Source organism: Olea europaea, unplaced genomic scaffold (genome assembly GCF_002742605.1).
Source record: "Olea europaea var. sylvestris unplaced genomic scaffold, O_europaea_v1 scaffold1517, whole genome shotgun sequence".
Classification (NCBI taxonomy): domain Eukaryota; kingdom Viridiplantae; phylum Streptophyta; class Magnoliopsida; order Lamiales; family Oleaceae; genus Olea; species Olea europaea.
Window position 1 is genome coordinate 136,267 of NW_019232752.1, and position 11,591 is coordinate 147,857.

At 36.1% G+C, this 11,591-nt stretch overlaps 1 protein-coding gene across 4 annotated transcripts; it reads right to left on the minus strand.

Moving 5' to 3' along the window:
• Nucleotides 1-1,992: 1,992 nt before the first annotated feature.
• Nucleotides 1,993-9,069, minus strand: LOC111376551. 4 transcript variants are annotated; one of them, XM_022999521.1, is made up of 3 exons: nucleotides 8,925-9,069; nucleotides 4,754-4,830; nucleotides 1,993-3,969 (listed from the first exon to the last, which is right to left on the minus strand). In XM_022999521.1, the coding sequence occupies exon 3, from the start codon at nucleotides 3,422-3,424 to the stop codon at nucleotides 2,909-2,911; it is 516 nt and encodes a 171-aa protein (XP_022855289.1). In that variant the 5' UTR covers nucleotides 3,425-3,969; nucleotides 4,754-4,830; nucleotides 8,925-9,069; the 3' UTR covers nucleotides 1,993-2,908. The 4 variants fall into 4 exon arrangements, 3 of the variants coding, with proteins under 3 accessions (XP_022855289.1, XP_022855287.1, XP_022855288.1); XM_022999519.1 differs by lacking the exon at nucleotides 8,925-9,069 and adding an exon at nucleotides 5,683-5,904; XM_022999520.1 differs by lacking the exons at nucleotides 4,754-4,830; nucleotides 8,925-9,069 and adding an exon at nucleotides 5,683-5,904.
• Between the last annotated feature and the right edge of the window lie 2,522 nt (nucleotides 9,070-11,591).

The following is an 11,591-nucleotide window of genomic DNA, read 5'->3' on the forward strand; positions in this document are numbered from 1 at the left end:
ATAGATAGTGGTACTCCATGAAGTCTGACTATTTCTTGTACATAAAGTTGAGCATATCGGTCCATGGAGTAAGTGGAACAAACTGGAATGAAATGGGCTGATTTTATTAACCTATCTACAATAACCCAAATACTATCATATCCTTTAGTTGTTTTTGGTAATTTCACCACAAAATCCATTGTTATTCTTTCCCATTTCCACTCTGGGATAGGTAATGGTTGTAAGGCTCCTGCTGGTCTTTGTTGTTCTACTTTTATCTGTTGACAGGTTAAACATTGTCCCACATATTTGGTTATCTCACCCTTCATGTTCGGCCACCAATAATGCAATTTCAAATCTCTATACATTTTAGTAGCTCCTGGATGAACAGAATATGGCGTTGTGTGAGCTTCAGATAAAATGTCCCCTCGAATATTTTCTGCATCAGGTACATATAATCGTCCTCTAAATCGCAAGATACCATCTGCTAATATATGAAAATCTGAAGCTTCTCCATCATGTATATCATTCTTTATCTTGGAATAATAATCATCTTCCTGTTGTCCTTGTTGAATTCTATTCTATAAAGTTGGCTGAAATGTCAACACTGCAAGTTTAGCCTCTACAAATCCTTGAGACACAACTTCAATACCCATTTTCTGTAAATCTATCAATTCTGATTTTTGAGTTACAATCATACTCGGAACATTGGATGTCGACTTCCTACTCAATGCATCAGCTACGACATTAGCCTTACCGGGATGATAGTTTATAATACAATCATAATCTTTTACCAATTCTAGCTATCTTCTCTGTCTCATGTTCAATTCCTTTTGTGTAAATAGATATTTCAAACTTTTGTGATCCGTGTAAATCTCACACCTCTCTCCATACAAATAATGCCTCCATATCTTAAGTGCAAACATAGCTGCAGCGAGTTCCAAGTCATGTGTAGGGTAATTCTTTTCGTACTCTTTTAGTTGTCTAGAGGCATATGCAATAACTTTACCATTTTGCGTCAATGCACATCCCAAACCATTCTTTGAAGCATCACTATAAACTACAAAATTTCCAGTACCAGATGAGATTGAAAGGATAGGGGCCGAAGTTAGTCTTTTCTTCAATTCTTGAAAATTTTGCTCACAAGCATCTGTCCATTCAAACTTAGTACTCTTTCTGGTTAATTTTGTTAAAGAAGAAGCTATTTTGGAAAATCCTTCCACAAATCTGCGATAATATCCAGCTAATCCCATAAAACTTCTGACCTCTGAAGGATTTGTAGGTCGTGGCCAATTATTAATAGCCTCAACTTTAATTGGATCCACAGATATACCCTTACCTGATATACATGTCCCAAAAATACAACTCTGTCTAACTAAAATTCACATTTCTTAAACTTAGAGTATAACTGCTTGTCCTTTAAGACCCGCAGAACTATTCTCAAGTGTTTCTCATGTTCTTCCTTAGTACGAGAGTAAATAAGGATATCATCAATAAATACAATTACAAACNTCTCGGTAATGGGTATTTATTTTTAATTGTCACCTTATTCAACTCTCGATAATCGATACACAGCCTCATAGTACAGTCTTTTTATGAACAAACAATAATGGTGCACCCTATGGTGAAAAGTTAGGTCTAACAAGACCTTTATCTCGCAACTCTTGTAATTGTAACTTCAACTCTTTCAGTTCAGTTGGGGCCATTCTATACGGAGCCTTGGAAATTGGAGATGTTCCTGGAATTAAATCAATTACAAACTCTATCTCACGATCTAGTGGTACCCCAGGTAAATCATCAGGAAATGCCTCTGGAAATTCTTGTGCCACTGGCACATCACTAAGATTTGGATTGTGTTGTGCTTCAATAGCATTAACACTAACCAAATACCCTGCACACCCACTATCTAGTAACCTTTGTGCTTTCAATAACGATATGGTTGGAACTCTAAAACCTTTTTCGATCCCAATGAATGTAAATGGCTCATTCCCCAAAGGTTGAAAGGTTACTGACTTCCTCATACAATTTATAGTAGCTTCATATTTTGACAACCAATCCATACCCAAAATTATATCATAATCTTTCATATCTAACACAATTAAATCTGCATAGAACTCTCAATTTTCTATAAGGATCGCACATGCTCTTACAATTAGATTGGTTTGTTGTACAACTCCAGATGGAATAGTTACACTATAACTAACCTCTTGTATATCAAGTGTCCTACACAACCTCCTCACGTACTCATTAGACACAAATGAATGTGTGGCTCCAGAATCAAATAGTACTAGTACTGTGATGCCAAAAATAGAGAATTTACCTGTTACCACGGATTGATTTGTCTTAGCATCTGATCTGGTAATAGTAAACACCCTAGCTGACACTTTCTTTTGCTCCATAGGGTTTGGATTACCTGGGCATGCTCTAGCAAGATGTCCCATCTTTCCACAAACATAACACATGTTCTAGTCTCTATAGGACATGCTCCAGTATGCTGCTCACCACATTTGGGACAAGATGGTTGTGTTTGTTGAGGCTTTTCCTTAATCTATCCTTGGACGTTTGCCCTGATCCCAATGTTGTTGTCTTTATCTCGGTTGAAACTTAGGCTTCTGATTCTGTCCTTGGAAAGACCTTTTCTTATCATTTCTAGGACAATGCTGTCCTTGACCTTGCCTAAACTGTCGACGAGCCTCTTGTGACTAATCCTTTGTTCGGCTTGTTCTGCAACTAAGGCTCTCTTCACAATTTGAGAATATGAAACATCTAGGATTCCTGCCATGCTTACATCTCTATATAGCTCTGGTCTTAGCTCCTCAATAAATCTTTCTACCTTTAGTACCTCAGTATTAACCATGTGGGTAGCAAACCTGGATAGTTGTTCAAACTTACGAATATACTCTCCCACTGTCATCCTTCCTTATCTGAACTATATAAATTCATTCATCTTCATGGCTTGAACAGGAGCTGTAAAATATTTATTACAAAATAACTCTTTAAATCTCTTCCAAGTCATGGCATTTACATCTTCAATGCTACTCATCGTATCCCACCAATGTCCAGTACTACCTCGTAGCATAAGTGATGCACAAACCACCTTTTCTACTTTTGAAACTCTCGTATACCTGAACATATTCTCTAAAGTTCTCAACGAATCCTCTGCTGTAGTTGGATCTAATACATCCTCAAATATTGGAGGGTTTAGTTTTCTAAATCTTTCTCCAACTGTCTCAATATGTTCATCCCTTTGTTGTGGTTGTAAGAATTTCGCCCTTTGTTGTTTTCCCCTTTCTCTTTGTTGTATTAATTGTTGAATTTGTTGAGATTGGCGCTCAACTAATTCTATAAGCCTATCAATAACAACATCCCGACTGCCATCTTGAACTGATGCCTCTTGCCCTGGAGGTCTAGCTCTACTACTACTAGCATTTTTGGTTCTCACCATGGCTGCAAATAAAGGTTAGCCAATATCATTCATGAAATATGCAAAAATAATGCAGCAAATAAAACTTACTGGCATAGCTGTGCTCTTTCATATTCCGAGATCATGTACATGGACAGTCTACAGAATTATAACCTCACTCTGATACCACTCTCTGTCACACCCCAAATATATACAGATAACCATACTAATTCCAATGTCGAAATAATATTGGTAACTCGATCTAGACATAAAATTTAGATATATATTTTTTTAATATTATGTCCGTATTTGTTAACTGCAAATCACCTGTGATGATCATATATTATATCAAAATCAACGATCATATAACCATAATCCAACACGTATGTTCTAAGGTTATAAACACATCTATAAGCCATTTCAAAAGTTATACAAGATAGGACCCCCAAAATACGGCACAATAGAGCGTAAGCTCAAAATAATAGCCCACAAAATAACCCTACAGGTCGTCGTCCATGTACATTGATCTTTGGAATCTTGTAAGAGCTCCACAACTAGCCGTGCCCTCTACATAGTTCCATGCTCACCTACAATGCAAGAACTACATAAGCCAATACTTAGTAAGCAAGAATCATGCATGTCATGAGTATGAGTAACAAGGATATGTGACACCATTTCATTTACTTTAAACATCATGCTAAAGATGCATCATATTCCAATATTAATCAAAGTCGACTCGAAATTATTTCATTTGAAATCTTTCATTTCATTGGGCCCTTGACCCACCAACTATGCACCGAATAGAGCTCTGCATAATATCAATATCAATATCAATATCAATAATCAAGTGGCAATATGAAATCGACACCGACGAGTGGACCATCCTCTCGTGACCGCTAGAGGCCCATCCCCTGACTACCCCTATGATCACCCAAGAAGTCTCCCACCCGACAGTGCCAATAATCATAACAAGGGTATAGTCCAGTGTTCCGCCCTCCCGTGATCACCAAGGGCCCATCCCCTGTCTACCTTTGCAATCACCTAAGAAGTATCACCCGCGATGCCAAACGTATCACGTCGGTGCCCTAGTAGTGGTCAATAAAATATTTATAAAGAAAACTTACTTTGAAATCATGTTTCGTATGCAAAGTTTTCAACACGATCATATGTTGTGCAGGCCAACGAAAATGCTCATGAATGACATGCTTAATGGAAGTTGATGTCAATGTATTTTGCAACCGCATACTCAATGATCATAATCATCATATAGGGTACAAGGAGCTTTCTTATCAAAGTATGAAAATATCCTAACATCACTATACCACAAATGCTAGGTTCTTGCATAGTAGTTGCAAGTGGATTTTTACTTACCTTTTTGCCCTTGTGTGTGCACAAGCTCCTACGAAGATTATATCACTTTCCTTTTTCACTCAACGTTGAAAAATCACCTGTATTACCATTTAATATTAAAGACAATCCTCCATTTAATAGCCTTAACACACACAAAATCCCAAAATACTTCCATTCACGTCAAAATAATTTAAACAAATTCATTATTCAAGTTACTAACGGCATTACAATCTCGTCCCATGAGTCTCATTTTTCCTCGAGTCCAATTACCAACATCAACGTCATCCAATTGTTGTCAACAACTCAGTACTCCTTAGAATCTATTTTCTAGGCCCAAGAGATAATTAATTTACATGTAAAGGCTGAAATCATATTAAACACATAAATGGACAGAACCTGTTTTTCAGGTTTCATCACCATCCAACTACTTTTCCAATCCGTTTTCACCCCCTTATCCATATCCAATGACTCCCAAATTTTTACCACGTTTCTATAACATATATGTGAAGGCAATAATGCTCTAAAGTTGTGACAAATCAAGTGTTCTCAGCATCAAAATAGTCCATTTCCACGACATCAAAATCAGGCAGTTTTCATTGTGACAGCTTTCGGTTTCCATTTTATTAGTTTGTCATCAAACAGATTCCAGACTATTAGAAGACCATTTATATCCTTCTGAATCCCATATAACAACATTCATTTACATAGGTACAAGTTATATCTTCAGTATTATCCAAAATCAATGTTTAAACCATCCAAATTCATCAATCAACACATCTCTATTCCTGTTGGTTTCTTTCAGGTTCTTGTACTCAATTACCCGTCTCTTTTGCCATCATAAAATCATAAACAACCCTTATACTTAGCCTCAAGTAAGTTTATAGTTTAAACATATTATAAAACAAGCAAAAGAACTATAGAAAAACTTCAAAACTGTGAGCGAAACTCACCTATCCAGAAATTCAATTTCAGCTCCTTGTTTCTGCTTCTCTCTTTTCCTTTTTGTTTTCTCTTTCAATCGGTGGTCAATTGGGGATAATTTGTAAGACTAAACATGTTGTTAGGAGGTGCATATAAAGCCTTCAAGATGCTGGAGACGTGACTCTTCCTTAAGGATTAAGAAAATGTGGGGTGCAGCCAAGTGTTTAGCTTGAGGTGGTCTTTTCCTACAATATTTGACTTTTCTCTTGGACTATTTAACTTATATTGATTTATAAGATATATATATCTATCTATATTAAATAAAAAGATGTAGGAGACGTGCTATATATCTTAAGGATGAAGGGATTGAGTGTTAAAATGACAACTATCCCAAGCATGAGGTGCCAAGCACGATGTGTCTTTGTTGTAGCCATACTTGATTTTCAACCATTATATTTGGATCCATTTATGATTATAAGATATATATTCATCCTATAATAAGTGCTTAAGGAGTAGGACACGAGATTGATGCCTTAAGGTTGGGTGTTAAAATGATAAATATTAAAATCATGAGGTGGTCACTAGTAAAAAAATCTGATTTTATATCTATCTTTGCAGGTATAAATCAAGTGTCCTAGGCTTATGTTAATGTGTTTACAATCCATTTCAATTGCCCTAGGATCCCAAAATATTTTATAGAGCTAATTCCTCAATCGTTCATTTAATTACTTAACCGATGGACACCCCATTCTCGACTGATTTCATTAAATCGCTCCTCGATATTTATAATGTCATATGAGACATATATTATCACATCATGATCATGTTACTTTATGTATCATGTCCAAAATATGTCAATTACCTATCTAGGGTTTAAGGCGGTCTCGATCAACCGAATAGAAAGCTTGAACTTTTGTCGATACCGATTTTCGACCTTTTCGATATTCCATTTCTTATCAAGCCAATCTCCAACATTTAGTTAACCTAATTTTCTATCATAGCTCAATACAAAATTCAACACCTAGGTCTAGGAGTCGAAGACTAAAATCTTAAAATATCCATAATCGAAAGATAAAGTAATTAAGAAAAGTAATGCAAGTAACATTGTGAGTAGCATGAAGCCACTATCTGTCATACCCCAAATATATACAGATAACCATACTAATTCCTATGTCGAAATGATATTGGTAACTCGATCTGGACATAAAATTTGGATATACTTTTTTTTTAATAAAATGAAACGAGCATTTGCACAATTATGTCCCTATTTGTTAACTTCAAATCACCTGTGATGATCATATATTATATCAAAATCAACGATCATATAACCATAACCCAACACGTATGTTCAAAGGTTATAAACACATCTATAGGCCATTTCAAAAGTTATACAAGACAGGACCCCCAAAATACGACACAATAGAGTGTAAGCTCAAAACAATAGCCCAATAAATAACCCTACAGGTCGTCATCCATGTACATTGATATTTGGAATCCCGTAAGAGCTCCACAGCTAGCCGTGCCCTCTACATAGTTCCATGCTCACCTACAATATAAGAACTACATAAGCCAATGCTTAGTAAGCAAGAATCATGCATGTCATGAGTATGAGTAACAAGGATATGTGACACCATGTCATTTACTTTAAACATCATGCTAAAGATGCATCATATTCCAATATTAATCAAAGTCGACTCGAAATTATTTCATTTGAAATCTTTCATTTCATTGGGCCCTTAACCCACCAACTATGCACCGGATAGAGCTCTGCATAATATCAATATCAATAATCAAGTGGCCAATATGAAATCGACACCGGCGAGTGGACCATCCTCTCGTGACCACTAGAGGTCCATGCCCTGACTACCCCTATGATCACCCAAGAAGTCTCCCACCCAGCAGCGCCAATAATCATAATATCACAAGGGCACAGTCGAGTGATCCGTCCTCCCGTGATCACCAAAGGCCCATCCTCTGTATACCTTTGCAGTCACCCGGGAAGTAACACCCGCAATGCCAAACATATCACATAAGCATGCCTCACATGCCTCGGTACCCTAGTAGTGGTCAATGAAACATTTATAATGAAACTCACTTTGAAATCATGTTTTCCATGCAAGATTTTCAACCATGATCATACGTTGTGCATGCCAACGAAAATGCTCATGAATGACATGCTTAACGGAAGTTGATGTCAATGTATTTTGCAACCGCATACTCAATGATCATAATCATCATATAGGGTACAACGAGCTTTCTTATCAAAGTATGAAAATATCCTAACATCACTATACCACAAATGCTAGGTTCTTGCATCATAGTTGCAAATGGATTTTTACTTACCTTTTTGTCCTTGTGTGTGCACAAGCTCCTACGGAGATTATATCACTTTCCTTTTTCACTCAACGTCAAAAAATCACATTTATTACCATTTAATATTAAAGAGAATCCTTAATTTAGTAACCTTAACGCACAAAATCCCAAAATACATCCATTCTCACCAAAATAATTTAGACGGAATCATCATTTCAAGTTACCAATGGCATTACAAACTTATCCCATAAATCTCGCTATTACTCGAGTCAAATTATGAATGTCAACATCATCCAATTTTTGTTGACAACCTAGTACCGTTAGAATCTATTTTCTAGGCCCAAGAGATGATTAATGTGCATGTAAAGGCTGAAATCATATTAAACACAAAATTGGACAGAATCTGTTTTCAGATTTCCCTTACCGTCCAATTATTTTTCCAATCCCTTTTCACCCCATTATCTATATCCAATGACTCTGAAACTTTTACCACATTTCTATAACATGTATATAAAGGTAATAATTCTCTAATGTCGTGACAAGTAAAGTGTTCTCAGCCACAAAATAGTCCATATCCACAACACTAAAATCAGACAGTTTTCCATTGCGACAGTTTTCGATTTCTATTTTATTGGCATGTTACCAATCGGATTTCAGGCTATTAGAAAGCTATTTATATCCTTATAACTATCATGTAAAAACATTCATTAACATAGATACAATTTATGTCTTAAGTATTATCCAAAATCAAAGTTTAAACCACTTAAATTCATCAATCAACACATCTCTATTCCTGTTGGTTTCTTTCAGGTTCTTGTACTCAATTACCCCTCTCTTTTACCATCGTAAAATCATAAACAACCCTTATACTTAGCCTCAAGTAAGTTTATAGTTTAAACATATTATAAAACAAGCAAAAGAACTATAGAAAAACTTCAAAACCGTGAGCTAAACTCACCTATCCAGAAATTCAATTTCAGCTCCTTGTTTCTGCTTCTCTCTTTTCCTTTTTGCTTTCTCTTTCATTCGGTGGTCAATGGGGGATAATTTGTTAGACTAAACATGTTGTTAGGAGGTGTATATAAAGTCTTCAAGATGCTGGAGACGTGACTCTTCCTTAGGGATTAAGAAAATGCGGGGCGCAGCCAAGTGTTTAGCATGAGGTGGTCTTTTCCTACTATATCATACTTGATTTTCAACCATTATATTTGGATCCATTTATGATTATAAGATATATATTCATCCTATAATAAGTGCTTAAGGAGTAGGACACGAGATTGATGCCTTAAGGTTGGGTGTTAAAATGATAAATATTAAAAGCATGAGGTGTTCAAGCATGAGGTGGTCACTAGTAAAAAAATCTGATTTTATATCTATCTTTGCAGGTATAAATCAAGTATCCTGGGATTATGTTAACGTGTTTACAATCCATTTCACTTGCCCTAAGATCCCAAAATATTTTATAGAGCTAAGTCCTCAATCGTTCATTTAATTACTTACCCGATTGACACCCCATTCTAGACCGTTTTCATCAAATCGCACCTCGATATTTATAATGTCATATGAGACATATATTATTGCGTCATCATCATGTTCCCTTATGTATCATGTCCCAAATATGTCAATTACCTATCTAGGGTTTAAGGTGGTCTCGATCAACCGAATAGAAAGCTTGAACTTTTGTCGATACCGATTTCTGACCTTTTCGATATTCCATTTCTTATCAAGCCAATCTCCAACATTTAGTTAACCTCATTTTATATCATAGCTCAGTAAAAAATTCAACACCTAGGTCTAGGAGTTGAAGACTAAAATCTTAAAATATCCATAATCGAATGCACCATTTTAAGATAAAGTAATTAAGAAAACTAATGCAAGTAACATTGTGAATATCATGAGATGCATGAATCATATTGGCCAAATATATAACAGGAAGTTTCAGGTATTCCAAGATGTTTCATATTCTCAAATTTCAGACAGAGCATTAGTTGCTGAACAAGCTGAATAAAGAATTAGTCATGCTCAAGAGGCTCGACGACAGTTTAGGCAAGGTCAAGGACAGCGTTGGCCTAGATACCACTCTCTATCACACCCCAAATATATACAGATAACCATACTAACTCCCATGTCGAAATGATATTGGTAACTCGATCTGGACATAAAATTTAGATATACTTTTTTTTAATAAAATGAAACGAGCTATTGCACAATTATGTCCATATTTGTTAATTTCAAATCACCTGTGATGATCATATATTATATCAAAATCAACGATCATATAACCATAATCCAACACGTATGTTCTAAGGTTATAAACACATCTATAGGCCATTTCAAAAGTTATGCAAGACAGTACCCCCAAAATACGACACAATAGAGTGTAAGCTCAAAACAATAGCCCACAAAATAACCCTACAGGTCGTCATCCATGTACATTGATCTTTGGAATCCCGTAAGAGCTCCACAGCTAGCCGTGCCCTCTACATAGTTCCATGCTCACCTACAATGCAAGAACTACATAAGCCAATGCTTAGTAAGCAAGAATCATGCGTGTCATGAGTATGAGTAACAAGGATATGTGACACCATGTCGTTTACTTTAAACATCTTGCTAAAGATGCTTCATATTCCAATATTCATCAAAGTCGACTCAAAATTATTTCATTTGAAATCTTTCATTTCATTGGGCCCTTGACCTACCTACTATGCACTGGATAGAGCTATGCATAATATCAATATCAATAATCAAATGGCCAATATGAAATCGACACCGATGAGTGGACCATCCTCTCGTGACAACTAGAGGCCTATCCCCTGGCTACCCCTATGATCAACCAAGAAGTCTCCCACCCGACAGCGCCAATAATCATAACAAGGGCATAGTCGAGTGTTCCGCCCTCCCGTGATCACCAAAGGCCCATCCCTTGTCTACCTTTGCAATCACCCAAGAAGTATCATCAGCGATGCCAAACATATCACATAAGCATGCCTTACATGCCTTTGTGCCCTAGTAGTGGTCAATAAAACATTTATAAAGAAAACTTACTTTGAAATCGTGTTTCGTATGCAAAGTTTTCAACGATTATCATATGTTGTGCATGCCAACGAAAATGCCCATGAATGACATGCTTAATAGAAGTTGATGTCAATGTATTTTGCAACCGCATATTCAATGATCATAATCATCATATAAGGAACAACGAGCTTTCTTATCAAAGTATGAAAATATCCTAACATCACTATACCACAAATGCTAGGTTCTTGCATCGTAGTTGTAAATGGAACTATGTAGAGGGCACGGCTAGCTGTGGAGCTCTTACGGGATTCCAAAGATCAATGTACATGGATGACGACCTGTAGGGTTATTTTGTGGGCTATTGTTTTGAGCTTACACTCTATTGTGTCGCATTTTGGAGGTCCTGTCTTGTATAACTTTTGTTTTGGCCTATAGATGTGTTTATAACCATAGAATATACGTGTTGGATTATGGTTATATGATCGTTGATTTTGATATAATATATGATCATCACAGGTGATTTGATGTTAACCAATAGGGACATAATTGTCCAAATGCTCGTTTCATTTTATTAAAAAAATGTATATCTAAATTTTATGTCTAGATCGAG